At 49.8% G+C, this 25,980-nt stretch overlaps 10 protein-coding genes and 1 non-coding gene across 22 annotated transcripts; 4 read left to right on the top strand and 7 right to left on the bottom strand.

Annotated features, from left to right (window-relative positions):
- Positions 1-397: 397 nt before the first annotated feature.
- Positions 398-2,587, bottom strand: LOC9659473 (UDP-glucuronate:xylan alpha-glucuronosyltransferase 1). Its single transcript, XM_024674548.1, has 5 exons — positions 2,491-2,587; positions 2,231-2,422; positions 1,550-2,181; positions 661-1,481; positions 398-610 (listed from the first exon to the last, which is right to left on the bottom strand). Exons 1-5 carry the CDS (start codon positions 2,517-2,519, stop codon positions 536-538), a joined length of 1,749 nt encoding a protein of 582 aa, XP_024530316.1. The 5' UTR covers positions 2,520-2,587; the 3' UTR covers positions 398-535.
- Positions 2,588-2,864: 277 nt separating this feature from the next.
- On the bottom strand, positions 2,865-6,400 carry LOC9660275 (shikimate O-hydroxycinnamoyltransferase). 6 transcript variants are annotated; one of them, XM_024674113.1, is made up of 7 exons: positions 6,288-6,387; positions 6,178-6,237; positions 5,837-6,091; positions 5,513-5,736; positions 5,363-5,420; positions 4,365-5,220; positions 2,865-4,087 (listed from the first exon to the last, which is right to left on the bottom strand). In XM_024674113.1, the coding sequence occupies exons 6-7, from the start codon at positions 4,869-4,871 to the stop codon at positions 3,146-3,148; spliced, it is 1,449 nt and encodes a 482-aa protein (XP_024529881.1). In that variant the 5' UTR covers positions 4,872-5,220; positions 5,363-5,420; positions 5,513-5,736; positions 5,837-6,091; positions 6,178-6,237; positions 6,288-6,387; the 3' UTR covers positions 2,865-3,145. The 6 variants fall into 6 exon arrangements, with proteins under 6 accessions (XP_024529881.1, XP_024529883.1, XP_024529882.1 ...); XM_024674115.1 differs by lacking the exon at positions 6,178-6,237 and having other exon boundaries at positions 5,837-6,002; positions 6,288-6,400; XM_024674114.1 differs by lacking the exon at positions 6,178-6,237 and having other exon boundaries at positions 5,837-5,999; positions 6,288-6,394.
- Positions 6,401-6,477: 77 nt separating this feature from the next.
- On the top strand, positions 6,478-8,416 carry LOC9659472 (probable mitochondrial adenine nucleotide transporter BTL3). Its single transcript, XM_002969438.2, has 4 exons — positions 6,478-7,276; positions 7,368-7,671; positions 7,735-8,193; positions 8,243-8,416. Exons 1-4 carry the CDS (start codon positions 6,723-6,725, stop codon positions 8,309-8,311), a joined length of 1,386 nt encoding a protein of 461 aa, XP_002969484.2. The 5' UTR covers positions 6,478-6,722; the 3' UTR covers positions 8,312-8,416.
- On the bottom strand, positions 8,392-9,290 carry LOC9659471 (uncharacterized protein C12B10.15c). Of its 2 annotated transcripts, none has more exons than XM_024674119.1 (5): positions 9,101-9,290; positions 8,949-9,041; positions 8,722-8,884; positions 8,623-8,677; positions 8,392-8,565 (listed from the first exon to the last, which is right to left on the bottom strand). In XM_024674119.1, exons 1-5 carry the CDS (start codon positions 9,240-9,242, stop codon positions 8,518-8,520), a joined length of 501 nt encoding a protein of 166 aa, XP_024529887.1. In that variant the 5' UTR covers positions 9,243-9,290; the 3' UTR covers positions 8,392-8,517. The 2 variants fall into 2 exon arrangements, with proteins under 2 accessions (XP_024529887.1, XP_002969243.2); XM_002969197.2 differs by having other exon boundaries at positions 8,727-8,884; positions 9,101-9,287.
- TRNAN-GUU lies at positions 9,261-9,334 on the top strand. Its single transcript has one exon. It is a non-coding gene; the product is annotated as a tRNA-Asn (tRNA).
- A 78-nt stretch (positions 9,335-9,412) lies between these two features.
- LOC9659470 (28 kDa ribonucleoprotein, chloroplastic) lies at positions 9,413-10,898 on the bottom strand. Its single transcript, XM_024674118.1, has 5 exons — positions 10,810-10,898; positions 10,238-10,716; positions 10,055-10,156; positions 9,701-10,000; positions 9,413-9,638 (listed from the first exon to the last, which is right to left on the bottom strand). Exons 2-5 carry the CDS (start codon positions 10,700-10,702, stop codon positions 9,588-9,590), a joined length of 918 nt encoding a protein of 305 aa, XP_024529886.1. The 5' UTR covers positions 10,703-10,716; positions 10,810-10,898; the 3' UTR covers positions 9,413-9,587.
- Positions 10,899-11,034: 136 nt separating this feature from the next.
- LOC9660274 (probable methylenetetrahydrofolate reductase) lies at positions 11,035-13,732 on the bottom strand. Of its 2 annotated transcripts, none has more exons than XM_024674111.1 (13): positions 13,641-13,732; positions 13,354-13,594; positions 13,116-13,298; positions 12,983-13,043; positions 12,845-12,924; positions 12,620-12,793; positions 12,390-12,563; positions 12,218-12,318; positions 12,054-12,165; positions 11,919-11,999; positions 11,683-11,860; positions 11,292-11,629; positions 11,035-11,230 (listed from the first exon to the last, which is right to left on the bottom strand). In XM_024674111.1, the coding sequence occupies exons 2-13, from the start codon at positions 13,570-13,572 to the stop codon at positions 11,147-11,149; spliced, it is 1,785 nt and encodes a 594-aa protein (XP_024529879.1). In that variant the 5' UTR covers positions 13,573-13,594; positions 13,641-13,732; the 3' UTR covers positions 11,035-11,146. The 2 variants fall into 2 exon arrangements, with proteins under 2 accessions (XP_024529879.1, XP_002969241.1); XM_002969195.2 differs by having other exon boundaries at positions 13,354-13,580; positions 13,641-13,726.
- A 79-nt stretch (positions 13,733-13,811) lies between these two features.
- LOC9660273 (tRNA (adenine(58)-N(1))-methyltransferase non-catalytic subunit trm6) lies at positions 13,812-16,528 on the top strand. Of its 3 annotated transcripts, XM_024674384.1 has the most exons (15): positions 13,812-13,921; positions 13,981-14,090; positions 14,141-14,267; positions 14,319-14,400; positions 14,460-14,530; positions 14,594-14,635; positions 14,692-14,816; positions 14,870-14,963; positions 15,013-15,109; positions 15,209-15,420; positions 15,494-15,599; positions 15,655-15,741; positions 15,790-15,886; positions 15,946-16,115; positions 16,173-16,528. In XM_024674384.1, exons 1-13 carry the CDS (start codon positions 13,836-13,838, stop codon positions 15,874-15,876), a joined length of 1,326 nt encoding a protein of 441 aa, XP_024530152.1. In that variant the 5' UTR covers positions 13,812-13,835; the 3' UTR covers positions 15,877-15,886; positions 15,946-16,115; positions 16,173-16,528. The 3 variants fall into 3 exon arrangements, with proteins under 3 accessions (XP_024530152.1, XP_024530151.1, XP_024530150.1); XM_024674383.1 differs by having other exon boundaries at positions 15,013-15,420; positions 16,040-16,115; XM_024674382.1 differs by having other exon boundaries at positions 15,013-15,420.
- Positions 16,500-18,026, bottom strand: LOC112346145 (glycine-rich cell wall structural protein 1.0-like). 2 transcript variants are annotated; one of them, XM_024674386.1, is made up of 3 exons: positions 17,754-18,026; positions 17,219-17,702; positions 16,500-17,056 (listed from the first exon to the last, which is right to left on the bottom strand). In XM_024674386.1, the coding sequence occupies exons 1-3, from the start codon at positions 17,929-17,931 to the stop codon at positions 16,720-16,722; spliced, it is 999 nt and encodes a 332-aa protein (XP_024530154.1). In that variant the 5' UTR covers positions 17,932-18,026; the 3' UTR covers positions 16,500-16,719. The 2 variants fall into 2 exon arrangements, with proteins under 2 accessions (XP_024530154.1, XP_024530153.1); XM_024674385.1 differs by having other exon boundaries at positions 17,219-18,026.
- A 2,560-nt stretch (positions 18,027-20,586) lies between these two features.
- Positions 20,587-21,963, top strand: LOC9659469 (putative oxidoreductase TDA3). The gene has a single exon (XM_002969435.2). The coding sequence runs from the start codon at positions 20,705-20,707 to the stop codon at positions 21,944-21,946; it is 1,242 nt and encodes a 413-aa protein (XP_002969481.1). The 5' UTR covers positions 20,587-20,704; the 3' UTR covers positions 21,947-21,963.
- LOC112346131 (probable pre-mRNA-splicing factor ATP-dependent RNA helicase DEAH5) lies at positions 21,874-25,546 on the bottom strand. 2 transcript variants are annotated; one of them, XM_024674306.1, is made up of 3 exons: positions 22,512-25,546; positions 22,010-22,452; positions 21,874-21,940 (listed from the first exon to the last, which is right to left on the bottom strand). In XM_024674306.1, exons 1-2 carry the CDS (start codon positions 25,529-25,531, stop codon positions 22,059-22,061), a joined length of 3,414 nt encoding a protein of 1,137 aa, XP_024530074.1. In that variant the 5' UTR covers positions 25,532-25,546; the 3' UTR covers positions 21,874-21,940; positions 22,010-22,058. The 2 variants fall into 2 exon arrangements, with proteins under 2 accessions (XP_024530074.1, XP_024530072.1); XM_024674304.1 differs by lacking the exon at positions 21,874-21,940 and having other exon boundaries at positions 21,942-22,452.
- Between the last annotated feature and the right edge of the window lie 434 nt (positions 25,547-25,980).

The raw sequence follows: 25,980 nt of genomic DNA, 5'->3' as shown, positions 1-25,980 counted from the left end.
GGTCGCACTAAATTCGTTGTCTCGCTGGATGGTATAAGTTGCACCACCTCAGCCTCATGTTCATCCGAAGAATCGGATGGGACCCCAAGGAAGGCCACAGCGAGGACCCCAAGAGCAGTACTGAAACTAAAAAACACAGTATTGACTGGTGGTGGAACAGGAAATCGATTGACACAGGACAAAAGAAAACGAGAAAAACGAACCCAGGACTTGCGACGGATGAAAGAAACTTCTCTCAAAGATAGAGCTTGAAAGAATTGTCGAGCGTTTAGCTGCTTGTTCTTGTGAGAGGCAGCGGCAGAATATTCCATTTTTCGAATTTGAAACTTTTGACGGAGTGATGTCCCAACGCCTCGATCTTACGCCTCGATCACGCTAGAGAATGAAGAAGAACTCGGGGAAAAAGAAAGAATACATAGAGTCAAAAACAGAGAGGGACGTTTTACCCCTCTTGGTGATGATCCTACTGTTCTAGAGCTCCGAAAATTGAATTGGAGCGAGAGAGGAGAAAAAGGGATTTAAAAGGGAAGAACCTTCACTGTGTAACCGGGTGCGTTTTCCTTTTAAATCTCGAGAAACTTGATCTTCTCTTTTCGCTGGATGCTTGTGCCTGCGAACAGAGCTCTCAGGTTTACAAAATGAAAGAAATATAGAACAAACCTGACGAACAGTCGGTGGAGACAATCTTCTCTTTGGATTGATCCGGCACAGCCGCTGTAGCTCCACCGGCATTTCATCATGCCAGCTCCACCACTTGGAGTGCACGAAATCGTTGGAAAACATCCTCTGTGACGAGATCTTCGCGTTACAGTCGGGGCCCCTCCCGCAGAGCCACGGCTTTCTTCCCAGGAAATGCACAGCGTACAGCACCGGAGGTTCGGCGGCAAAGAGCTCCATCTTGTACTCGTTCTCTTCGGCATCGTCGTCAAAGTGCTTGAGAAAGTTCATGCTCCTGGGAAGCCTGTGCCACCACGTAAAGATCTCGTTCAGGTAGCCTTGGTCCCCGCCGTTGTACGACTTGATCCGAGAGATCCCGTCCACCAACAAGTTGAAAGTGCAGTTGGACGGCTCTATCACCATCACTCCGGAGTTGAAAACGCTCTTGTGGTTGCGGGCCGCGGACAGCTCCGGTAAGTCGAAGAGGAAGTCCATGTTTCTCGTCACCACCACGTCCGCGTCTATGAACACGACTTTGTCATACTGCGTCAGCTGCCATAGCCGGAACTTGCTGTAGTTCCACTCGTTGTAAGCGTCTGGACGAGCTCTCGGGTTCCTGATCCTTTCAATGTGATGGATTTTCCAGCCAGCAGCTTCTAACCCCTGCCTGTCTTCGAGATTTATGTGTTGGTCTATAACCAGAATTAAATCTCGAGTCGAGCCACTCTTTCGGATGCTGTGAGCGAGAAGCACCGCTCCACAGACGTAAGACTTGACGGAATGGAGGATGGTCGCATAAGCTTCTCGAGAAACAGTATGCTCACCTGAGTTAAAAACAAAGACGAGAGAATCAGAATCACAAAATTAAGAGTAACAAATAAAGCTTGCTTACTTGTCAGCGTTGGAACTTGAACAGTCTTGCAAGAGCCAACTGGTAAGCTCATTAGCTTTCCAATCCTTTCCAGATCGAGTTTGTAAAGCCCAACACCTTTCTCTTGCCGGACAAGCTCCTTGCACTTAAAAACGTTTGGATCAAGCATACAATCGCTTACTCCAATGATGTGTGAGGCGCCAGTTTTGAGAGAAATATGAGCAGCAGAAACCGCAGCCTGCAAGCGGTCGATGTCTCTGAAGTTGGATTCGCCACACGGTATTCTCGCCACAACAAAGTCGAGCTTGAGATCTTCTGGAACCGATGGCAGTGGCATGTCCGGGCACTCTCTGTTCTGGACTTCTTCGTCTCTGTCGATGGCCTCGGGGAAAAAAGCCGACCAGGAAAAATCTCTCTTTTTGTCGATGCTAAAAAGTACCGGCTTTCGGCCTCCGCCAAGAGCCTTCCACTTTGCAACATCCGGCTTTGGAAAATTCACCAGCCCGATCCTCAAGAACCCGTTGTTCTGCAACTTGATCGAATCAATCTCCGGAGACCCTTGGAGGAATTTGAGCACTTGTTTGTCGCTGCTCGGCACAAGCTTCGTGCGCTGCTCATCTTCCGACGAGATGAGCTTCTTGTGCGCCCCGTGCCTGTGGATCAATCAATCTTTCATCATTTCAGTTTGAGTTTGTAAAGTACCTCGGCAATGGAGTGTCCAGAACGATCTTTCTGTTGAAGAACGTACCTAGAAACAGCAAAACGAGGAACGCAAACAAGAATGCGCTCGAAAGTAGCTGCGCCTTCGGTCCAATCTTCTCGTGGCATCCCACCTTTTTTCTTTGGTGCCTCTTCTCGTCTCTCGAACCCGAGAGAAATTCATGAAGTTCGTCCCTGGATCAAGGCTATAATCTATCAAGAATACTCTCAAGAACAAAATCTCGCTCAATTCAACCACGTACCCGCTCTGGCGATGCCGAGCTTCGTTCATCGTTGCCGCCACCAAAAGAACAAAACCCGACGAGAATCGCCAAGCTTTTGTTGCGCGCCGACGTGCGGGCACGCTCCGGCCATCGTACCAGCTTACGGACAAGGATAATCTATCCCTAGAAACGCTTCCATGGCCCGCCAAAACTATTCCATCCTGCCACGACCACGATCGTGCTGTCACGCAAGAACCCTAGAAACAGAGCACCAAAAGCCCTAGTCCAAAATTTTCAAATGCACGGCCACGATGCAGCAACACCGACGGCTCCGCGAGCATGCGAACGAATATCCTAAATTTTAAAAAAAGCTTTAGACATTTTAAAACGGACGGTCCTGATAAACATTCAAGTTGCGGACGAATATCCCGAATATATAAATTTAGAGAATTTTTAAACTATATTCTGCCCCGCGAAGAGATGCGCACGAATATGCCAGATTCAAAACAAACTTAGAAACGTGCGGTCCCGATGGCACTGCATCGACGGCCCTGCTTCATTCGAAAGAACAAAAGTTTAGTATACAAAGCCAAAGCGTTTTTGATTCCTTCTTCTTTCTTCTTCGATCGCTGGTGGCACGATTCTTCGTTGGGCTGGAGCTCTTCGTCCTTCCCTCGCTCCGCCGAGAATGCCGCTAGAGAAGATCATCACGATAGCACAATTCCTGGAGCTTCTCGATCTCCGGCTCGAAAAGAGCCACCACCGCATCGATGCTCCCGTCCTGCGTGTGCGATGGCAGTAAGATCATGATCCCCTCGTACAGATCCAGTACGTTGCCGACGTAGAGCGGCGTTCCCCAGCCGAAATCCACGTCGTAGAGCGGGAACCTCACCCAGCTCGTCACCACGACGTGAGGAGACATGCTGGGAGGGACGACCACCTCCGCCACCTCCTCGTCTTTCATCATCCTGTTCTGGAGCTCCATAAGTTCCAGCGCGCTGCGCAAGTAGCTACTGTCGGCCTTGACGATGGCGCCGTGGACGAGCTGCGCTGCGTAGCACAGTGGCCGGCTCGTCAGCTCCCCGGCCTCGGTCCCGGACGACGGCATGAAAGTCGCGTTGCCGAAGTAGCTCTCGGGGATGGCCGGCTCCAGCCGGCTTCTCCCGTTCATGGGGATCATTATCTGCGTCTTGGTGTCGCCGGTGATGCCGCGGGCTTTGGTGATGCACCGCCACAAGTGAGCGGTCAGGCTCTCGAAAGTTGTGACGCCTCTGGTGGTGGAGGAGGCCGGCTCGTCCGTAGAGCTGTCTCCCCCGGCTCTTCTCTTGATCCTCTGGAGCAAATCCATGCTAAAGTGGAACTTCCTCGCCGCGAGAGGAGGAGTTTTGGCAGCACCTGGGTCCGGAGCCGGCGCTGGAACCTGAGGAGGCGACAGCAGCAAGTAGTCATCCTGGAGCGGCTGAGCAGTTTCCCCGGCATTTAATGCACTTCTATCGCGAAACGGGCTGCAAGCCAGTGGAGCGCCTCGGGTGAGCCGAGACCAGTTGTCCATGAAGCTGAAGAAAGCCTGTCCATCTGCGAGACGGTGGTGCCAGGCAACGCCGAGAACTATGCCACCACATTTGAAGCTGGTCACCTGGAAACAAAAAAAGAAAACAGAGGAAACACAAGCGTCAGAGATAACCAACAGCCAGAGAAAAGAAAAAGAAAAACTTTGCAACTTCGATGAGAGAAAACAAAAGATCAAATGCAGCTCTGATGCATTCTTTTGATGCATTCTTTTCCTCAATCAATCAATCAAGCAAGCAAGAAAGCAAGCAAGCAAGCAAGCAAGCAAGCATTGAGCAGCAAGCAAGAAGCATTAGTCTAGAAGCGGTAAGCTAAAACAGCAGACAGAGAATCTATGCTAGTACCTGGACAAGGAGCAGTTCTTCAACAGATTTCGTAGCTGGAACCAGCTGGAAAAGCAGGGGACATGGGTTAAAAGGCATCAAATCCTGGAGACAGCAGTCCATGCTTGCTTCCATTAGTGCAACCCCGTCATCATTGAGATCAATAACCACCTTGCTAGAGCCGACGCTGCCGCTCAAACCAGAGGAGCAAGAAGACGATGATGATGAAGATGAGGACGAAGAGTCCTTGCACAGCCTGCCTGCCCATTCCGGATACTCGTCCAAAGCCTCTGCCAGACCCCTTTCCAGCTCCTCAACCACACCAGGCCTGGTGGGTGCCTTGAATGCGTAGATTGCCATGGCGTACACATTCGGGATTGCCAAATCACAGGTACTTAGCGGGACGTTCCTTCTTCCGCTTTTCTTGCTGCTGCTACTGTTCCTGGGCTTCACTGATCGACGAGCTTTGAGAGAGGATTGCCTTTGAGCTGCTCCTGCTGCTGCTGCTGCTGCTGCTGCTTCTTCCATAACCCGACCCGAGCAAAGTGGAGAAGACAGCACGGGTTGCCTTATAAAGAGGGAGAAACTGTTGCGGTAACAGCTAGTTCCCAGCTCCTCAGATATGAATTCCCGGTCGCAGATGGCGCTAGTACCGCAAGATTACCAGTCGTTGTTCCTTCCTCGTCATTGTCAACTTTTCGGCGTTTGTTAAGCGCTTGTTTAATCCCCGAGCACATGAAGAGTTGCCCAAGACCCACAGTGTGTACCAGGATTGGAAGGCATGCCCATTGAGCGGCACCAGCCGAAACTCGCACAATACGCTGGACTAGGCCATTATCATATCCGCGCCTAGAGCACAATATATAGCTCCCTGCCCCTGGTACCTCGCAAGCAAACCAAAAGACTGTTGCAGTCCACACGGATAATGGAATGGAGAAAAAAAAAATGCTTAAAGGCTATGCAAGAAGCAGGAGCTAACTTAGCTTCTTCCTGGTCAAGAACAGAGCTGTAGCACTCACCAAGTTATTGAAAGTTGCGCGTATCTATGCGGAAAGAAGGCTCCGCCCGTCCCCTCTCCTGCAAAAGAAAAGCAAGAGAGACTGAGACCTCTTCGTAAAACAACAAAAAGGAACCACATCGCTGCCTCTAGTGCCATACAAACCACGCACCTCTTGTCCGTCCAATAAAGAAGCTGGGGCTGCGAGTATTTAAATCCCTGTAGGAGCCGAGCCACAACATGCCTGCCATATGCTATAGCAATTGTTTTCCCTTTTGGCTTCAGCACAGGGTGGACCAATTTGCTGGAGGAGAGTCATACGTAGCCCGTAGACAATATATATAAAAAGGCCGAGAAAAGGAAGCGCCATTCTCTCTCTCTCCTGGATCCGAGAAGCTGTGAACAGAGAGACAAGACGAAGGAAAGTAAGTAGAAACAAGAAACAAGAAACTTAGAGCTCGAAAAGAACACCAAGAACAAAAGCAAAAAAAAAAACCTCTTGTTTGACGCTTGCTTGGTTGGCAGCCATAAATTTTTCTTTTCCTCGCGCTTGGTCGCTGCTGCCAGACCGGGGGGTTGATTGGCATGCCTGCATTTCTTAATCCTTTCTCTCCTCCATGGATGCGGACACATCCCGCCGAGGTGGCCCAAGTCAGCTCCTGCTGTGGCGGCGGCATCGGCAGAGAAGGGATTGATTAATTCGTATCTGGTTGGCGCTGCCCATGGAATCATGTCTCTCAGAGCCTCGCAACTGGAAGTTTGGCAGGCAAGGAAAAGGACGCACAAGAGAGGAAGAGTCAAACAAGAGGGAAGAAAGAAAACACACGACGGACTGACCAGGCAGCGGTCTCTTTCCCCCTCCCCATGCTATCAGCCAGGAATTCGAGAGCGAAATCACTGCATCGCAGCCTTGCAACGCGACAAGAGATGTGGCAAGAGCAACATACCTCAAATCAGCAGCGCCAGTTGCTTGGATCCGAGGCGGCATTGTCCGCGCCAGCGCCAGGCACGCGAAAATCATCCATCGCTGTCGCGACGGCGTCCTCGCGCTAGGGTTCTTGGCCCGCCATCACTAATGAAAATTATATCACTTTTGCGCGCTAGCGGAATATGCCGTGCGTGGGATATGCCGTTAGGGCAAGGAGGGCCCGGCGATGATATCCCATGTGTTTCATATGCGAAGAACCCACGCGGGCAGAGAATGGGGAAAGGCGATCGCGATGGCGTCGGTCGTGGCGGCTGGTCTTGGCAGACTTTAGATCCTTCTTCTCTCCGCGCGGCGCTCCTCGGGTATGATCTTTAGGGTTCTTCCTTGGGTCTCGGCAGCATTCCCTCGATCTCTGCTGTGATCCACCCCAAGAGGCCGGGCGGGCAATATTTCGATGGGCTACGATGTAGATTCTTGCGCCAGAAGCCGATCGGCATCGATCTTTGCATCGTCCGAGCTCGCATTCATCACGCTGAGCGGGGCCGACGATCCGTCGTGGCGATGCTTCCTCCCCGGCCGCGATTGCGATCCGCTCCAATGCTTCCTGCCATCGCCATTCTCCGCGTCATCGCTCTCGTCCCTGCTTCCATCCATGCCCGCCAGCTCCGCCAGCTACTGCCTGGCATCGGTGTCCATAGCGGAATCCGGCAAGCGCCAGCTCTCGAGCAGGGCGAATTCCAGCGCGTGGTCATCGGCATTGGGGTTTGCTATCCACGGGAGCAGCAAGCTTGGCAGGAGGAGCAACGCTCATCAAGCGCAGGAAAGATCTCTGGAAAACTCTCTGGAATACTTGGAGCACAGCGCGGATGAATCCATCTCCATCGCCACCACCACCCAGCGGCAAGAGAAGAGAAGTTCCAGCGGCGATTACTCCCAGTCTTTGAAGGCCGGGTCTTTGAAGACGTCCAAACATCTCTTGGCCGGAGCCTTGTCAGCGTGTATCTCCAGGTATGGTTTTCCTCCTCTTTTCTCCATAGTTTTCCTTATAGTTTTCCTACTTGGATCTTTCTAACTTCGCGATTCTTTGTTGGTCTTCTAGAACTCTCGTGGCGCCACTTGAGAGGCTAAAGCTCGAGTACATCGTACGTGGAGCCACGTCTGATGCGATGGATGTGGTGAGGACGATTCTTGCGTCAGAGGGAGTCCAAGGCTTCTGGAAGGGCAACCTCGTCAACCTCATCCGGACGGCTCCCTTCAAGTCCATCAACTTCTATGCGTACGACACGATTCGCAAGAGAATCACGACCGTGACTGGGAGAAAAGACGTGACGCCACTTGAGAAGTTGGCGGCCGGGGCCGCTGCCGGGATCTTTGCCACCATAGTCTGCTTCCCAATGGACACTGTAAGTTCTTCTCGCTCGAAGTCTAGTTTTTTATTGGATTGAGTTGATCGGTCTTTCTTCCAGATTCGAACAAGACTTGTTGCTCAGGGAGGCGACGCACTAGGAGGGATCTCCGGCTGCTTCCGCCACATAATCACCAGCCAAGGCTTCACTTCCCTCTACGCTGGGATTGTGCCGGCGATCGTGAGCATGGCCCCGGCTGGTGCGGTGTTCTACGGTGTCTACGACATCCTCAAGACAAACTATCTTGCGTCTCCTGCTGGCCAGGAAGAGCAGCGAAGGAGGATGAGTGGCAGCAAAGGGAGTGACCAGATGGAGCTCGGGCCTTTGAGAACGCTGCTCTACGGTGCCATCGCTGGTGCTTGTGCCGAGACGATGACTTATCCCCTGGAAGTCGTGAGGAGGCATCTCCAGTTGCAAAGCGCAGCGAGCAGGCTCGGTTTGATGCCAACGATCCAGGGGCTGGTGAATCGGGGTGGTGTTGGAGCTCTCTACGCTGGAATATTTCCCAGCACACTCCAGGTTTGGGAGCTCTTTGATTTCTCTTTTGCTCATGTGTTGCGTTCTCCAGGTTCTTCCGTCGGCGGCCTTGAGCTACTTCGTCTACGAGTGGATGAAGGTGACGATGAAAGTTTCGTGAGACACATTCTTCTCTCGCGTCGTGGTTGTGGAAGTGTGTATATATATATACCACGGACGATGATTGTTTCGCGATTGATCTTTGAAAATCCTGACGTTTGATTCATCCTCGTGGGCCGTTCCAGGGATCTATCTCTAAGAAAGAACTTGTGATGAGTTCCTGGCATGACATGGTGATTGAAAGAACGATGAAACGAAGAAGATTTTTTATGCTGCGCTACTAGACTTCGGATTTTCTTTTGCCAGCCATCGCTTCTGGAAAGGAAGTGATTGATCGTACGGGAAACTTCGCGAGAAAAAAAAAATGGTTACCTTCTTCGATTGGAAGAACACTCGCAACTTGATCAGCGGTGACGGGCTTGTGGATCTGCAAAGAAACAATGAGACGGGAAGAAAGGAGCGATAATTTACTTTACCGACGCAGAAATGTTGAGCCAATCGATGCAGCGAGGCAGAGAATCGCAAAACGATGGCATGGTATCGTGGTTCCAGTACGTGATCTCGCGAAACTCCGATCTCACAACCCACTCGTCTGGATCATCAGGGTTGCTTGGAGCTTTCTCAAGAACAAATCCTACATAGAAAGAACATTAACAGGGAAAAGAAATCCGAGAACTTTTGATTCTGGTTGCTCAAACCTCGGTGGTTTTGCGGCAGCGGCAGCGTCGATCCCAGCAGCCTCCTGCCCCGAAATGCTGCTTCCTGGATCTCCATTCCATCCGCCTTCGCGCCTTTCCTCGCCATTTCTTTGCATTAGCCGAAAGCAAAATTTCCAGGCAATCCACCATACCAGTGCTCTTGCTGCCGAAATACGCCGAGACATTAGCTGGCCCGTTGTGCGCGATGCTACAGGGAAGATGATGGAGCGAGCATGGCGAGAGTTTGTCGCCATAACCAACAATGCGCCCTACTTCTTCTTTTTCCATAGCCATTCACGCTTGTTCAAATGTGCTGGAGTAGCTCAGTTGGTCAGAGCGTGTGGCTGTTAACCACAAGGTCGGAGGTTCGAGCCCTCCTTCTAGCGAAAAACTTTAACGCATCGTAATAATTTTAATTTATATTTTTTATTAGTTATTTCATCACCTTTAAAGCTTACGCTTGATTAACCGAAAACCATTTGCGACTGTTTTTGATCCCAAAAAAATCTACAAACCATCATAGCAATGTAGACATGCTCTTTCTCTAAGACACTTTCTCACTAAAACTCGATCCATTCCTCTTGCATGGAAATGCGCCATTCCATCTTTCCTTCATTGTCAGCTGGTTGTGATCGTCGCTCATTGCCTTCCAGTCGCCAAAGCCACGCGAATCGATCTACCTCCCAATTCCTGGAGCAAAACGAGTGAGCCAAGAGAACACACAAACCAAAGGAAAGATCGATCGAACTTACTGCTCCATCCAAAGCGCTGATGGCGTTGTTGGCCTCGTCTGGGGTGGCAAAAGTGACGAACCCAATCCCCCGTGACCTCCCGCTCTCGGCATCGGTTAGAATCCGGCAGTCTACCACCGTTCCGTGCGAGCTGAAAAACTCTTGCAGGCCTTGGTCGTCCACGGACCACGGGATGTTGGCGACGAAGCACTTGGCCGGGTTCGCTGGGATGCTCGGTCTGGTCCCAAAGCCACCGCCAAAGCCTCCGCCTCCTCGGGGAACTTGCGGGTAGTTTACTCTCAAAGGCCGCCCCTCGAGTTCCTGGAAGAAGGATAACGCAGTTGCTCTAACTGAGATGCAATGATAAGCGCTTACATGACCATCAAGTTTCTCGATGGCAGTCTTCGCAGCATCCTCCGTGGAGAGAGTGACGAAGGCAAAACCGCGACTCTTTCCAAGCATCCGATCATACATCACCTACAAAGCACAAGAGAAAGAAAGATCTTAGCAACTAAGTTGAACGAAAACGATGGAAGGAACAGTGAAAAGAGTACTCACATTGACTTCTTCCAGTTCTGTGATGCCCACGCCATTGAAGCAGTCTGCCAGCATCTTGCTATCGACGTTCCATGCAATGTTGCCGACGTAGAGCTTGGTGTTGGGCGCTGGCTCGCTGCGAAAGCTCCCAAAGTCCCTCTCGTCGGGCTCTGGCACCACGAACTCCTTGTCCACTGGCTCCGATGGCTCCGGGGGCAAGTCACTGAGATTGGGCGGAGGTGGTGCCCAATCCTCCTTGTCAATCGACTCGGCTCCGTACCCACCATACGACTTGGCCACAAATTCTAGGGGTCTTCTCCTGGATAGTACGGCACCGAGATGGAAGGTCTCGCCCAGCGAGAGAGAAAGGGGCCTCGACGGCACCGAAACCCCAGCGATGCACAGCGCCATGGCTCTGGGAGGCGCCGCCAGCGCCGCGGCACCGCCAATGGCTGTAGACGAGAGCGAAATACACGAGGCCGCCATAGCTCTTTTCCTCTCTAGAACAGGAACAACACCAAAATCAGGCTCGCATTTTCCAATCCGGCCTCCAGCTACACAATGCATCTAAATCCTTCCACAATCCTTCTTACCTTCGCAGTGGAATCGTCGCCGGCGTCGCGCGAGCGCCTCAAAACCCTTGGCGCCCTCTACCAAGAGGGAAGAACAAAATGCCTTCTAGGGGATAAGCAGGGCTTTAAGGCGTCGGGGTCATGCAGACGTGGCGGTATCTGGGCCGTCCGCTAGTGGCCATCGACGGCGACAAATGGCCATGTAAGGGAAAATATCTGGCCCAAAATCATAAATTAGGGCACGTAAATGATCCAATGGCCAGGATGGCATCTTATCTGGTTTGCATCAACGGTCAAAGAGCTCACACAAGCTTATGATTTTTCTGTCAAAGAATTATCGCTGTAGTAGCAAAAACTTTTAGATGCCACTGAAGAACGCGAATAGATCACCACCAATGTAATCGTTGTCCACCAAGCTTACTAGATAGTAGCTCTCCTTGATCTGGAGCAAGGACGCAAAAAGCTTTAGAACTTTAGAGAGAGAGCTTCGAATGCTTGATTACCTCGAGAAGGATTTTCTTTGCTGGATCGTCTTTGGCTTTGTACAACGAGGCCCATTCGTCTTCCCAGCCTTGGAAGGCTTCGTCCTTCCAAGACATGAAGCTTATCGGATCCACCACCGTCGGCTGGATCACTTCCTTGGCAGGAAAGACTCCCCAAGTGACTGCATTCACGTCTCCCGGCCCGACGTTCGACTTTGTTTCTCCCACGGAATTCACTGCGATGTAGGTGAGCGAAGGAAACTCTTCGGCTTTTCGAATGAGCTTCTCCAGCTTCTCTGGAGAGCAAAAGAATTCGACGTAGGCCTTCTGATAGACGTATCCTCCAGGGCCTCCCCAACCTGTACAAAAACACGTCTTTAGTTTTAGAAATTCAAAGGCTTGTCGAGCTTACCAACAGCAGGAGAGTCCGATTTTTCGCCATTGACAGCAGGCTGGCTGTTGATTGTCAAAAAGCCGTCTTTGTTAATCTTTACGAGCTCGCTGTTGATTTTCTTGGTCTCTAACTGGAGACCTTCCAGCTCGGACCAGGGAAAGCTCTTTAGTTTTCCAGCACAATAGTTGGCAAATTTCTGGTCCAGTGAAAACATAACGATTCAGAAGAAAGTTGGAATAACGAATGTGAATTACCTCTGCAATATCTTCGACGGAACTCAGAGGAACAACCCACTCCTCTTGAATCTTCTTGTTCCGGGAGCGTCGTCTCAAAAACTGAAAAAAAAAACCGCTCTATTACAAGCTCACAAAACACATAACTTCCTCTACCTGATAGTCTGTCAATGCACCGTAAGCAGGGCTGCGAGAGTCGCCCCATCGACCACTTGGATACTGGTCCCAAGCAGTTGTTCGTGAAATGTAGCTCTTGGGACGATTGGCCCTGCCAAGGAAAATAAGAGCTCTCTTTTGACAAGTAAACTTCCAAAGCTTACCAAAAAATTGGTCGGACATCTTCCCTTGTTCGCCTTACATTTGTTGGAGGCCTCCAGGGAAGTGATCGTCTTACTTGGCTTATGTCGATCAGTCCGAGGTTCTGTCGAAAAATATAAAACATAAAATGTTAGAAAAAAAAAAAAAACAGATGTCGCGAAGTTGCAAAGTTACTTGAAGAATTGCAATGGCAGACTTCTCCATATTCAGCGTGTACAAATGTACTGCATTGATCCCCGAAGCCAAAATCTTTTTGCACATCTCTGTCCCAAGATGGACGCCGAAAGATCTCACTGCTTCGTCGTTATCTTTGATCGGCTCCAAAGCGGCGGTGATGTCTGCAGGAATCTGTCATATCCAACTCAAAGTAAAGTTTTCTCCAATCTGTTATGCTTTAAACTTACTTTTGTCTTGCAGAACCCAGTCATTCTAAGAAACCCCTTATAATTGTTGATCGGCATTATCCCCGGGACGATAGGACAAGTGATTCCAATCTCACGACAGTCGTTAACGAACCGAAGAAACAAGTCTGTGTCATAAAAGAGCTGCGTGATTATAAAATCACCTCCAGCATCCACCTGTGGACAAAGAATTCTTCATCACGTACAAATCACTCTTCATGATCTTACCTTTTCCTTGAGGTAAGCGAGATCCTTCTCGTATGCTTCTTGAGTTGCAGCATCACCAGAAATCACGTCGGGATGAGCCTCTAAATGATGAAACCGTGTAAGCACAACGGAAAACTAGCAAGCAACAGCAATACTAACCAGGATATCCAGCAACAGTGATGCCAAAATAGCCACCATATTTTTTGCGTATGTGTTTCACCTGCAAAAATACAAAGCTTGAATCATTCCATTCCCGAGAAAAGCAGGACGAAGAAGAAAAACAAATGCTAACCAGATCAAGAGCGCAAGAGAATCCATCCTCCACTTGAACGAACTTGTCCTGGCCATGCGGAGGATCTCCACGCAGAGCCAGAATGTTTTGGACGCCATTGGCTTTCACATTCCCAAGAGCAAAGTCAAGTTTACTCACTGGCATGTTTGTGCAAGTCAAGTGCATCATGGATTCCACACAGATCTGGAAGAAGAAATAAGGAAAACAGAAAATTGTGGCAACCGAAAAAAGATCTTACCATGTTTTGCATCTTGTTGACGATCTCCAGAGTTAAATCCGAGGTGGAGCCACCGGCGCCCCATGTAATGTCGCAGAATGCAGGCTGGTGCATCACCATCCGGTCCATCCGCTCGAACAGATTCTCGACGCCCTCATCGGTCTTGGGCGGGAAGTACTCGAAGGAGAAGATCGTCCGATTCTCCCGCTGCGCATCCTTGATCTTGTCCACAATCCGCATTGTAGGCGCTGCGAGCAAAGATCTGCATTGAGATTGAGGTGAGATACTGCGTGGATCGGGATCCCTACCTGGATCGAGAAGCGCGCCTCGCGCCCTCGCGCCCTCACGCCCTCAGCCACTAAAATACAACCGTACGGTAAACACTGTGAGGTACGAAAACCTAAGTAAGTAGCTTGACTTTTTTTGACTGTTAGCTGAGATTTAAAGGAAATAAAATATGCCCTAGCTCGCATCATAGCCCTAAAGTTTGGGTTTAGGGTTCTATGGAAGTCGTGAAGGCGGGATCGTGCGTGCTGCTCGACATCAACAATGGCGAGCATTTCGTGTTCTCGCGTCTTACCCCGGCCGCGTAAGCGTGAAATCCTTGTGTATTTCTTGCAATATCGAAGATTTCTTCCCTTCTTTCAGCACTGTCAAGCTTGGCAAGGCCAAGTATTCTCTTGCGCCGGTCATTGGATGCCCGTTTGGATCGCAATTCGAGCCCAAGTCCTCGTCGCTGGAACGATCGTCTCGCGCTGGTGATGGGAAGGTTTGGGATCGCTGGTCTGAAAATTTGGTATTGTTGCAGAGGACAATAACGCTGGCGAAGAGGAAGAGGAGGAAGAAGAAAATGCTGCAACGAAGGATAACAGGAACCTCATCGATGATAACACTGCGCAGACACTCTCGGCCGAGGAGATCCATAGCATGAAAAGGTTCTATCTTTTCATCTTCTTTTTTATCTTCTAAGATCACGGGCTTTGTAGAGAAGGCTCCTCCGGACAAGAGATTGTGAATGCGTTGATTGCAAATAGCGCGTCGTTTGAGTCAAAGACTACTTTCTCACAGGTTTTTCTTCCATTTTAGCCAAGCTCAACTACAACCTATTTACTCTTTTACTTTTGCAGGAGAAGTACAAGCGGAAAAAGCAGAAAAAGTACGCTCCTCGGGTCATAATCAGGTGTCCTACTGCTAAAAGGTTGAATCTGTTTCTAGTTTCGACGTTGGCGTGGGACTAAACGTTTTTCTTCATTTTTTCCAGTGTTTGTGAGGCATATTTTTCTAAAACTCCAGCGAAGATCGGGTAAACTAAACGATAGAAGTTTTCATTTGTTGTGACTTTTCTTCTACTTGTTGCAGGTTTATAAGAGTTGATAGTTTGTCAATGATCTTGTCATTAGCCAATGTAGGCGAGATGTCCAACGTTTTGGTCTCAGATATGGTCGGAGGACTCTTGACGGCTGCAGTCGCAGAACGTTTGAGCGGTAAGTTGATTTGTTTCTTTAAAAGATGTGAAACCTTTATCCTTTCACTTCAGGCTTTGGCACGGTTTGTAGTGTCTACTATACTCCAAAAGCTCCATCTCTGGACATTGTGGGCCTCTTTAACTTTGACTCCGCAACATCTAGTAGGTAAATGGTTATTTCCAATACACTTCATATAGTGACTGGGATGGTGTAGGATATTTCGAGTTCGGCTTTCTACGCTTCTAGAAAGCTACAATTCTGGTTTACAAAACGGAGAGCCAGCACCTCTTGTCGTAGAACAGGAGAAAAACATGGAAGATGATTCAGGCACAGGCAAACTCCCGCAAAGCGAGCAACCGATGGATGTGCAACCGGAAAAGGCTGTTACCGAGGCAGAACAGGAGAAAGACATGGAAGATGATTCAGGCACAGGCAAACCACTGCAAAGCAACCCATCGATGGACGTGCAACCGGAAAAGGCTGTGACCGAGGCCTCACAAACAAGCGTGTCCCAGATCTCCGAGAACTTGGAACCGGTCTCTACGAATCCAACAAAGCAACGACTGATACAGCAACCATCGAACGAAGACGTTTCTGATTGGGTGAAAACTGGATTCTCGAGGTAAGGTTTTCTATCTTTCTCTGCCGTTTTCGTGCTCTTACAACGCGTAATGTGTTCGTCCTTATCTATGCAGTCTGATAGTCGGGGCTTTAAACGCCGATCCTTTGAAGACTTTGCAGCAACTCCTTCCGCTTCTAGCCCCCTCCGCTCCTTTTGTCATCTATCATACTTACCTGCAAGTAAGTATTTCTTTCTTAGATTCAGCTGTTTGAGAAAATCGTTCCTTTGCGACAGCCTCTTGCGGACTGCATGTTTGCCTTGCAAAAGGAACGCACGGCAGTCAGTTTGCAGCTCTCGGAGCCATGGATGAGAGAGTACCAGGTTTGTACTACCGGTGCTGAAGGAAAAATGTTTAATCTTTTCTCGCAGGTTCTTCCATCCCGCACGCATCCCCACATGCAAATGAGCTCCACAGGTGGATATATACTAAGTGGTATCAAAACTCTACCACAATGAAACACAAAAGGTGACTTTTTCTTTGACAAAATTTAGACCAAGAGCTTCATCGTTTCGATCTCTTAGCAGCTTGATTTATGATCTTCCATTACTTGCTGACCAAATAAGGATCGAGAAATTTGTTTGCAAGATGATCTTCGCAGCCCAATGAAACTCGAGGCAGAAAAATCCTCAGGAACAAAACAACAACAAAGCGATAAAACTTCGCAAGAGGCGACAGCTCACATATGGACTGAGTGGTATAGGCCTTTTTTCCCTTCATTCAAGGCCTGACCAGATTGGAATTTGTGTGGCAGAAGCGTTAGGTGATGTTGCTCCGGCAGCTGCCTTCATTTCCCAGCTTGTCCAAGAGCGGTGCAACAGATAAGTCTTAAAAACTCTCCTTTTTCTTTCTCTTTCAGAAAGGGATTTGCTTGCAAGTTGCAACTAGAACAGACAGAAAAGAATGCTGTCCTTGAAACCACTAGAACTTGGTCGGCTGGGCACGACTCAACGTCGTGGAGTCGCAAATTCATTGATTGAAAGTGTGGAGTGAGATGGATTGAATTCTTGTAGGATGCATGCAATGTTCTTGGTTTGCTTTGAAGCTCTGGGTTTGCTTTGAAACTCTTGGACATTTCATGAAGAATAAAGATCTTATCACAATTTCTTAGATAGGATTTGGACAAACGATGCATGTGGCAAGAGGAAACTATCGACGTTATTCAAGAACTAGCACGCCTTTTACTAGTGAATCTTTCTGTGCCAACAAAAACCAATACAACTATCCAAACCACCGAGGAGATACTGAGAACAAGAGTTCCAAAAGAGAAGAGAAGAGAAAGGACGAAGAAGAGCCTTTCTTTATGTGCAGACGGTATTCACGCCATATCCTCGGTTGGCGTTGGCAAACTTGGCGGCTTGCACGGCGGCGGCCTGGGGAGAGACGAGTGCGGCGTTGAAATGGCTGCGAACGGCAAGAGGGGTGTACTGGAAGTTTGGACGAGAGTAGGCGTTGAGCATGGCTGCGGTGCCTTGGCGGAGGAGCTGGCTGTAAGGATCCGACCTCCTCGTCTGCAGCGCAGTGAGAAGCGTGGTGCTGGGTCCGAAAGTGTTCCCGGCGAGACCCCCGAACACGGCCGAGACGGTGGAGATCAGCTGGAGTGGATCCGGCCACGAGTTGACGTGAGCAGCCCAGAAGCTGTCCATATCACAACAACCAAACCATAGAATATCAATATCGATATCAAGAACGAGACAAACAGAAGATCTAGGGAGTGAAAGATGGAACAAACGAGCAAAGCCCACGAAGGAAACGAGCAAGACAAGCAAGCCCAAGCTCGTGAAAACCATGGAAACTTACTCGCAAGAGCAACCGGAGGAAGGAGTTCCAGTGGAAGGAATGCCGCCAGTGCCACCACCAACGGAAGGAACAGTAGGAATGCCGCCGCTAGAGGGAATGCCTCCGCTAGAGGGAATGCCGCCGCTGGAAGGCACGGTTGGAATGCTACCACTGCCTGGATCAACGCTACCGCCGCCTGGGCTACCACCGTAACTTGGGACGGAGCCGGAGCCGGAGCCGGAGCCGGAGCCAGGATTTCCATAGCCACCACCACCACCGCCAGTGCTTGGGACGGAACCAGAGCCAGAGCCAGAGCTGGGGCTGCCACCACCGTAGCCACCGCCACCACCGCCAGTGCTTGGGACGGAGCCAGAGCCAGAGCCAGAGCCAGAGCTGGGGCTGCCACCACCGTAGCCACCGCCACCAGAGCCGGAGCCGGAGCTGGGACTGCCACCACCGCCGCTGGAGCCGGAGCCAGAGCCGGAGCCGGAGCTGGGACTGCCACCACCGCCGCTGGAGCCGGAGCCAGAGCCGGAGCCGGAGCTGGGACTGCCACCACCGCCGCTGGAGCTGGAGCCGGAGCCGGATGATCCAGAGTAGCTTAGAGACTGATCGTAGCCACCAAAGTTCTGGGGCTCAAAGTATCGCTCTTGCTGCTCGTAGCTCTGGAACTCATTGGCCAGCGCCGCCGAAGCAATGCAGGCGATGACGAGGAGGGAGCTTAAGCTCGCCATGAAGGACGATCGATCGCCAAGAACGAAGAAGAGGAAGATATCTCTCTCTCTTTTTTGTTCCTGGAGGGAAGACCTGGAGGGAAGACAAGGGTACAACTGAGAGTGCCTTATGTTCTTATACTCGGGGACGCTTCTTTCGGTTCCTTTACTCACAGAAAAATTCGTTTTTTCCTTCGTTTATTTGCTGTCTACGTGTTTTTCTTTTAAGGAGGGTGGTGGAGGTGGTGCTGGCACGCATTTCATTTAGTTTTCCTTGACCTTGGTGCGGCTTGATGAAGTGACGCAGATTGCTACTTCATATGGTTTTCAAAGATTGAATCGTTTTTGGAGTTTTGGGAGATTTTGGAGTTTGATTTCTCCCTCTCGAGTTTTGATTCCATAAGCTTGCATGGCATGATGAGCGAAAAACACTCTCTGGAGTCCTGCGAGCATTGAGTGCCCTGGATCAGACACACATGAAACTTACATTTTTTTTACTGTTTTTTTCCTTCCTGTACGCTGGACTGGCAAGGGAGAGATTTTAAAGGAGCCAACCTCTCGCTCTCGCTCGGTGACCAGCAGGGACAATTTATACGCTAGTACTAGCCTCTGGTGGTGGAAAAACTTACAGTGTTCTTGCTAAAGTTTTAGCTGGTCTTTCTGCCATAGCCGGCTGCCTGCAAGCTTTGAAAGGTTTTAAGCACGAGATTTAAGAAGCAAATCACTCTCAAATCTTTCTCTTCCTCTTTCTTTCCTTCTCATGTCCCTGACTTTCTGCGCGCCCCCGTTTGTGAGATGAAAGCATTAAAGTTTCCAGCGAGTCCAAGCAAATAACGACGTTCCTTTTCATGCCAAGCTGTGCGGGAATTTAATGGAGTCGACAGGGGCACTCCCTCCCACTTTGTATACGGGTTTTATTCTACGCGCGCTGGCTGCTGGAATCATCAAGGAATCTCTTCAAGCTCATATAAATCCATGAAGACGACGAAACCATGTATCGATTCAAAGCCTCTTTCTCGCTACTGGAATAGCAGAAACTCTCTGGTTTTGAAAGCTAAGAGAGGAGAGGAGTTTGATTGATCGAGAGGGACTCTCGCGTGAGGATATGAGATCATATCGTACGACTGCGCAAAGGCACGTGAAACTCTCCCAAATCTACATGCTCATTTGTTTAGATCCATTGGATTGAATCAATCGATACGCGCTTCCAGTAATAGACACCGATCGGCAAGATCAAGAGATCTTTTGATGCCTTGTTTGTTATTTCTTGTGCCAGGAGAACTTGTGTGTATTTTAACTATCACTTCCTCGGCACGTTGGCTTGTGTAAATGTATGCATTCAAGGACCGCACATGGTGTATAGTATACCCACAGCCTATCACGGCATAGCTTTCACTATTCATTCTGTGCCACCATGGATTAATGACGTAGCAATCTGCAACGTGGCATGCATGATGTTGTTGATGAATTTTATTTAACACACTTGATATAATTTACATTTCAACATCATCAGAAAAGTGGAAATTGATTAACATTAACATTCAAATTGATAAACTGGTGACTACACCTCAGGATTGCATTCAGGCTTGAACCCATGATGTACGGCAGGTAGATTAGCGAAGCCTAGGATGAGGACAGAAGGCTTGGTGGTATAAGACTTCAAGGAGTTTAGCAAATGAATGGCTCAAAGATTATAATCTGTCAATATCATGCATTATAAAACCTCATAAACAGCTAACGAATAAATGAATGATAATTCACTAAGTGCAAATTAACCAATCATAAATTTATTAAAAGCATGATTAACTTTAGAAATTTGAAAAGTACTGAAAAGTTGCAAAAAAAAAAAACACATTTTTTTTAAAAATATTTTAACCTTTTGTATATAACAAAAGGCATCTTATAATAGGGTAAATCTAGTGCTCTAATTACATGATATTTTAACATAATTCTTAAAATATTTAAAGAATATTTATAGAAGTTAAAGATGGAATTATAAGCTATAATATACTGAACTATAAGGAAATAAAAACAATTTTATATATTTATTAATCTAATAGTTATATTTAATTTTACTAAAAAAAAGTTTACCAGATTATATACTCAACTCAAAATAGGATTAATAAATAGGCAAATAATGCAATAAAGGAGAAATGAACTAATAAATAATATAGGGATTTGGTAAGGTGAGATATGACATTTACATGTTATAATGGTTAGGAAAAAAATTTTAAAAAGTGAATAAATTTTTTAAAACTTATTTATTCATAATTTTTAGAAAAAATCAAATCTGTGCAATAAGTTTTATTCTGAAACTAAATGTAAACATCACAAAACTAATTTAAAAGCTATAGGAGAAAACTTTGTTAAACTATAGTTGCTAAAAGAAGAATAAAATAAATATACAAATAACAAATATACACCAAATCTAGAAACAAACATGAAACAATTCAAAACTTAACTAAAAAAATATATAACAAATATAATACAAAACATTTCAAAGACTTCAATAAAGATTCAAAAGGACTAAAAGAACTCAAAAAAAAAAAGATACACTTTAAAAATGAAGGAAACAACAAGAAATAACAAAATTGTTGATTATGATCAATAAAACATCTTTTATTATTCACAAATTTGTTTTCTATGACATGACGTGGCACTGATTTTCACCTTCCTGTTCCTAGGGCCAAGACACCCAACCGTTGTCTTTTCTTTTCCTCTCCGCCGCGCCGCGGATGATCCCAACGCCAGGCGCAGGGTGCGCGGCGGCGACGCGGGCACCTCCAACAATCCAATGGATCCGACTCCGCCCACTCCAATCGATCCCAGCGCCAGTAGCAGCAGCAGCAGCAGCGACCCGTCTCCCAGCCCCGGCCACGCCATCGTGTGCGGCGCGGGTGTGATCGGCGCCTGCACAGCCTACTTCCTCGCCAAGAAGGGCGTCCGCGTCACGGTCGTGGAGCGCTGCAGCGTCGCCTGCGCCGCCTCGGGCAAGGCCGGCGGTTTCCTCGCGCTCGACTGGTGCGACGGCAGCCCCCTCGGCAAGCTCGCGCGCGCCAGCTTCCTCATGCACCAGCGCCTCGCCGCCGAGCTCGACGGCGCGCATCGCTACGGCTATCGCCCCCTCGACACGCTCAGCCTCGTCGTGGAGGAGCCAAGGTCCGGCACTGACAACCATCACGCTGGTGGCGGCGAGGTGGTGAACGCTTCCACCCCCTCGGTTCTTCCATCCTGGACCGATGGCCCTGTCAAAGGTGCCACCCCGATTGGAAACCAGACCACCACCGCGCAGGTCCATCCGGCTCTCTTCACGCAAGCGGTGCTCTCCGCCGCCGAGGCCGAGTTTGGCGTCCGGGTCATCCGCGGCGAGGTGGAGGAGCTCCGCCTGGATCCACACCGGATGAAGCTGCTGGGAGTTGTCGTGGACAAGGAGCTCATCCCGGCCGAGGTGGCGGTGGTGGCGCTCGGCCCCTGGTCCAGCAATCTCAGCTCCATCTCGGACCTCACCAGGATCTCGGGGAGGAAGGCTCACAGCATCGTCGTCCGGCCCAAGAGCTCGCAAGATCTCACCCCGCACGCGCTGCTGCTGAGGTACAAGACCCGGGAAGGCAAGCAGCTCGCTCCGGAGGTCTACCCGCGTCCCACCGGCGAAGTTTACGTCTCGGGCATGTCCGAGGAGGCCGAGCTGCCCGCTACTGCCCACCAAGTCAAGCCCAGGAACGAGGCCGTCGCCATGTTGAGGAGAGTGTCCGAGACCGTCTCCTCCCACCTCCAAGGGGCCGAGCTCGAGACCGCCCAGGCCTGCTTCATGCCGCTATCGGAAGATGGACGGCCGCTCATTGGAAAGCTTCCAAACGTCGAGGGAGCGTACGTTGCCACCGGACACGGCTACTGGGGGATTCTTAACGGACCGGCCACCGGGGCCTTCTTGTCGGAGCTCATCGTCGATGGCGAATGCAAGACTTTGGACTTGAAGTACTTTGATCCGGCCAGGTTCTTTAGGAACAATGCCCGGAGGAAAGACTGCTTCCTGTAACGAGTAGAAAACGAAGAGTTTCGAAAACGAGAGTGAAAGAGAATTCAAAACCATGGAAAAAACCTGTAGAGGCTTTTTGACAATCCTGCCATGGTGAAATTTAGCCAGCCACTTATCCTCGTCGTTTGCTCAGACGCCACGAGTTCGGCTCGTGGTACCGATCGTACAGCGGCTCTATACGTTCCTGCCGCTTTCTCTTGCTCAGCTTCGTTGGATCGGCTTCCTTGAAGAACCTGGGAGCGAGCTCGACCAGCCACTTTGGATCGATGAGTGTAACTTCTCGCATGTACTCCTTCGTCGTCATAACTAGCTCGTGGTAGATCACCCAGTCGGGCTGACGCTGGAACAGTGCACTGCTTGGATGAATGTAGACGGGCTGGTTCTCCACTATCGTCCTGTATCCTTCCTGAGGATCCTTGCGCCCGGCATGGAAGAAGAATCCAGCACATATTGCTTTCCTGATCCTTGTGAAGTTCTTCCCAGCACTAACCACATCCAGCTTATATCTGCACACAAACAAGAACACATGAGAAAAACGAAAAGGAAAAAAGAAAACTTGTCTTACTTGTCCATGATCGTGAGCAGCTGCTTCCTCACGTCTTGTGCTCTCCTCAGTGATCGAGACTGTACAAAATTCTCGAAGCACCATGGTCCGGAGAAATTTTTAGCTCTCCACGCCTCGTAAACAGCAAGCAACGTCAGGTGATCACCCTCCGGCTGGAAGAACTTGGCTCTCTTCTGATCTGCCTGGGCCTGCTTCTCACGAGGACGATAGAAAATGTTTTGCGCCTGGAGCATCGAGATGATTGTGAGGATCTCGTCGCTGCAACCAAGGTCCACGCTCGCCAGGAGCATCTTCGACAGAGGTGGCTCCAAAGGAAACTCCGCCATCTTTCGCCCCAGCTTGGTCAGCAAACCTTCTTCATCCAACGCTTGCAAGCTGTAGAGTTGCTCCATAGCAGAAATAAGCGCCTGGGACTGTGGAGGATCCATGAAGTCGAACGAGAGTAAATCGTTGATCCCCATGGCCTTCATCATCAGAACCGTCATCCCGAGATTGATCCTCTGTATCTCCGGCACGGTCGTCGGAAGCATCTCGTTCCAGAACGAGCTCTCAGTGTAAAGTCGATAACACTTCCCGGGACCTGTTCTTCCGGCACGACCAGCTCGCTGCTTCGCTGACGCTTGAGATATAGGAGTGATCACGAGCGAGTCGAGTCCCAGCTTCGGGTTGTACACCTTCTGCTTTGCGAATCCCGGATCAACGACGTAGTAAATGCCATCAATTGTCAGGGACGCCTCCGCAATATTAGTAGCAACGACGACTTTCCTCGTCCCTGCAGGAGGTGGATCGAAGATTCGAGTTTGCATCTCGCTGGGAAGAGCGCTGTAGACCGGCAAGATGATCAACTCTGGCACGTTCGGTCCCAGACCCTTCATCCGTTCATACAAAATCTGGCAAGCGGTGTCGATCTCCTCTTGACCCGTCAAAAAGAGCAAGACGTCCCCCTCCGGCTCCGTAAGATGAATTTGCATCACCGTGATCAATGCTGCGTCTAAGTAGTCGGTCTCTGGCTGTTTGGTGTAGAGAATCTCGACTGGATATGACCGTCCTGGTATGGTGAAGATGTTACAGTCGTAAAAGTAACCCGAGAACTTCTCTGCGTCCAGAGTTGCCGACGTAACGATCAGCCGCAAATCAGGCCGCCGCTTGACTAAGCTCTTGAGCAACCCGAAAAGAACGTCCGTATGGATGGTTCTCTCGTGAGCTTCATCCAGCATGATCACCGAGTATGCTGAGAGGTTTTCATCCACAAGTATCTCTCGGAGAAGCATACCATCTGTCATGTACTTTATAACAGTCTCGGGCCCTGTGCAGTCCTCGAAACGGATAGCATATCCAACCTCCTCACCCAAACGGCAACCGAACTCTTCCGCCACCCTCTTCGCCACGGACATGGCAGCCACTCTACGAGGCTGTGTGCAGCCGATTTTCCCCCTCGAAGTATATCCCGCCTCAGCCAGGTACTGTGTCATCTGAGTCGTCTTTCCCGAGCCGGTCTCACCAATCACGACCAGGACCTGGTTCTCGTTCACAGCCTTCACAAGCTCCATCTTCAGCTTATAAATCGGCAAGCTCTGTCTCTGCTCTTGAATCGAAAGCTTCGACCGTTGTCCAAAAGTTGGAGCCTTCCCAAACGCATCCTTCTTCCACTCGGGCATGTCGTATGCAGACAGTCCTACACCCCGGAGTTCCTGCGCTAGGTGCCGCTCTCCTGTCTCTGGCATGGGATCCTCCCATGGACGATTCAAGTCCTTGGGAATAGAATCCAGCATTGTCCGCTGCTGCTGTTCGCGAAGCTCCCTTCTCTCTTTAGCCAGAGCCGACTGAGTTGTTGCTGCTCTCTGCAACGAACCGTCGGGGTTCTTGACGATCTTCACAGGCGAGAGATCCACCGAGTATCTTGTTTGTCCCCTCAAAAACGCAGGCTCGTCCTCGTTAAGCTCGATTTCAAGCTCTTCTTCAGCACCCTCGTCGTGATACAGCATACCACCACCGTCGTCGTCATACAGGGGATTCTCTCGGATGCCGACCACCCCTGAAGCAGCCAGCTGCTTTATCTCCCACCTCTCTGGAGAGCTCATCTTCTTCGAAGGCCTTCTGGAGTGCGATACGTCTGGGTCGTCGTCGATCAACGGAATCCCAGAAAGACCCTTCCTTGTCGTCGACGGCTTGTTGGCAATGGACGGATTGGTTCTAAACGCATCCTCTTCATTTCCCAATGGCTTGTGAATAGGAACCAAATCGCCCCCGGTTTTCTGGTCCACGTCTCTCATAGAAAGACTCATCTTCTGCCCCGTCAAAGACACCACCTTCACCCAAACCTCCTGGTCCCTCTCCACAGCATCCTTGGCATGCCCAACCTTTCGAGAAGCCATCTGAGAGATATGAACTAGTCCCTCCTTGCGCCCCCAGAACCCATTCAGCTGGACAAAGCAGCCAAAGTCCATTATCCTCGCCACCCTGCCCTTGTAGATCTTGTAGAGCTCTGGCTCCTCCGGCCGGGACTCGGGCTCCCGACGCTGGTCTCTTCCATTTTCCTCGTCTCTCCTTCTCCTACTGGTCCTGCTATCCCTGCTATCCCTGTCCCTGTGCCTTTCTCTATCTCTATCTTTCTCCCTATCTCGGTCCCGCTCTCTATCCCTTTCCCTCTCCCTGTTCTCTTTCTCTCGCTCCTTCTCTTTGTGCTCTCTATCTTTCTCCTTCTCCCGGTCTCTCTCCTTCTCCTTCCTCTCCTTGTCCCTCTCCTTCTCCTTCTCCTTCCTCACGGGCGGCAGAATGGCGTGAATGATCGTCAGCAGCGTCTTGACGAAGTAATCCGGCATCTCCGCCCCATTCTCCTTGAGCTTGCCGCCGAATTCCTCCACGCTCTCGCTGCCCCGGCCCAGCTCGATGATAAACTCGGCCAGCGTCTTGTCGCTGCACCCTACGTGCGTCTCCAGCTCGGCACATACCTTGGACACGAGCGACAAGTACTCGAGCTTCTTCTGGAGCACCGCCTCGCCGTCTCTCGCCTTCTCCATCGCTGCTTCTCTGCCCTAGCCCTAGCAACCCCTAAATCAAGGAAAACAAGAATATTCCATCTTTTATCTAACATTCCATATTCTATCTAACAAGGCGCTACATTCATAGATTTGAAATCTAATGGTATGAAATCCTCCAGGAGATACACGCCCTTCTCTGCTTTCTCCAGTTTCACGCCCAAGTTCTTGCAAAACAGTACATCTTGGCCTGGAAGTAAGTTACCACGATCAGCACAAGGATTGAAGATAGCTCACTCGCAATCTAATTAACTTACAGTCTTGCCTCCAGTACTCGCGAGGAAGTAAATAGTCGTTCTTGTAGTGATCCTCGTAGATCATCTGAGAAAACCGCGTAAGCTTTCCACAAAAGAGAGCACTATACTCACGTCAACCAGGTAGATGATCATGTCGTTGATCTGACTCATCCGTGTTTCCAGCCGAGGTTTGTG

The sequence above is a fragment of the Selaginella moellendorffii genome, unplaced genomic scaffold (genome assembly GCF_000143415.4).
Source record: "Selaginella moellendorffii unplaced genomic scaffold, v1.0 SELMOscaffold_12, whole genome shotgun sequence".
Classification (NCBI taxonomy): Eukaryota; Viridiplantae; Streptophyta; class Lycopodiopsida; order Selaginellales; family Selaginellaceae; genus Selaginella; species Selaginella moellendorffii.
This window is presented reverse-complemented; position numbering and strand designations above follow the sequence as displayed.

Bases quoted from the DNA above. Each gene is read 5' to 3' on its own strand.
- LOC112346145 (XM_024674385.1), bottom strand. From the start codon at position 17,931: ATGGCGAGCTTAAGCTCCCTCCTCGTCATCGCCTGCATTGCTTCGGCG. The intron at 17,057-17,218 runs GTAAGTTTCCAT...TGATATGGACAG, and splicing joins TCCTCCGGTTGCTCTTGCGA to CTTCTGGGCTGCTCACGTCA.
- LOC9659473 (XM_024674548.1), bottom strand. From the start codon at position 2,519: ATGAACGAAGCTCGGCATCGCCAGAGCGG. The intron at 2,182-2,230 runs GTACTTTACAAA...ATTGATCCACAG, and splicing joins CTGGACACTCCATTGCCGAG to GCACGGGGCGCACAAGAAGC. The intron at 611-660 runs GTTTGTTCTATA...CTCTGTTCGCAG, and splicing joins CTCCACCGACTGTTCGTCAG to GCACAAGCATCCAGCGAAAA.
- LOC9660273 (XM_024674383.1), top strand. From the start codon at position 13,836: ATGGAAGTCGTGAAGGCGGGATCGTGCGTGCTGCTCGACATCAACAAT. The intron at 14,401-14,459 runs GTTTTTCTTCCA...TTACTTTTGCAG, and splicing joins CAAAGACTACTTTCTCACAG to GAGAAGTACAAGCGGAAAAA. The intron at 14,531-14,593 runs GTTGAATCTGTT...CATTTTTTCCAG, and splicing joins AGGTGTCCTACTGCTAAAAG to TGTTTGTGAGGCATATTTTT.
- LOC9659471 (XM_024674119.1), bottom strand. From the start codon at position 9,242: ATGGCTATGGAAAAAGAAGAAGTAGGGCGCATTGTTGGTTATGGCGAC. The intron at 8,885-8,948 runs GTTTGAGCAACC...CTTTCTATGTAG, and splicing joins GCTGCCGCAAAACCACCGAG to GATTTGTTCTTGAGAAAGCT. The intron at 8,566-8,622 runs GTAACCATTTTT...CTTCCTTTCCAG, and splicing joins TGTTCTTCCAATCGAAGAAG to AAGCGATGGCTGGCAAAAGA.
- LOC9659470 (XM_024674118.1), bottom strand. From the start codon at position 10,702: ATGGCGGCCTCGTGTATTTCGCTCTCGTCTACAGCCATTGGCGGTGCC. The intron at 10,001-10,054 runs GTAAGCGCTTAT...TCCTTCTTCCAG, and splicing joins TCGAGAAACTTGATGGTCAT to GAACTCGAGGGGCGGCCTTT. The intron at 9,639-9,700 runs GTAAGTTCGATC...GTTTTGCTCCAG, and splicing joins TCAGCGCTTTGGATGGAGCA to GAATTGGGAGGTAGATCGAT.
- LOC9660274 (XM_024674111.1), bottom strand. From the start codon at position 13,572: ATGCGGATTGTGGACAAGATCAAGGATGCGCAGCGGGAGAATCGGACG. The intron at 12,925-12,982 runs GTTAGTATTGCT...TTCATCATTTAG, and splicing joins CACTGTTGCTGGATATCCTG to AGGCTCATCCCGACGTGATT. The intron at 12,000-12,053 runs GTAGAGGAAGTT...TTTTTTTTTCAG, and splicing joins GTGCATTGACAGACTATCAG to TTTTTGAGACGACGCTCCCG.
- LOC9659472 (XM_002969438.2), top strand. From the start codon at position 6,723: ATGGGCTACGATGTAGATTCTTGCGCCAGAAGCCGATCGGCATCGATC. The intron at 7,277-7,367 runs GTATGGTTTTCC...TTGGTCTTCTAG, and splicing joins TTGTCAGCGTGTATCTCCAG to AACTCTCGTGGCGCCACTTG. The intron at 8,194-8,242 runs GTTTGGGAGCTC...TGCGTTCTCCAG, and splicing joins TATTTCCCAGCACACTCCAG to GTTCTTCCGTCGGCGGCCTT.
- LOC112346131 (XM_024674306.1), bottom strand. From the start codon at position 25,531: ATGGAGAAGGCGAGAGACGGCGAGGCGGTGCTCCAGAAGAAGCTCGAG. The intron at 22,453-22,511 runs GTAAGACAAGTT...GTTTGTGTGCAG, and splicing joins CTGCTCACGATCATGGACAA to ATATAAGCTGGATGTGGTTA.
- LOC9660275 (XM_024674115.1), bottom strand. From the start codon at position 4,871: ATGGAAGAAGCAGCAGCAGCAGCAGCAGCAGCAGGAGCAGCTCAAAGG. The intron at 4,088-4,364 runs GTACTAGCATAG...TTTTGTTTCCAG, and splicing joins AAGAACTGCTCCTTGTCCAG to GTGACCAGCTTCAAATGTGG.
- LOC9659469 (XM_002969435.2), top strand. From the start codon at position 20,705: ATGGATCCGACTCCGCCCACTCCAATCGATCCCAGCGCCAGTAGCAGC.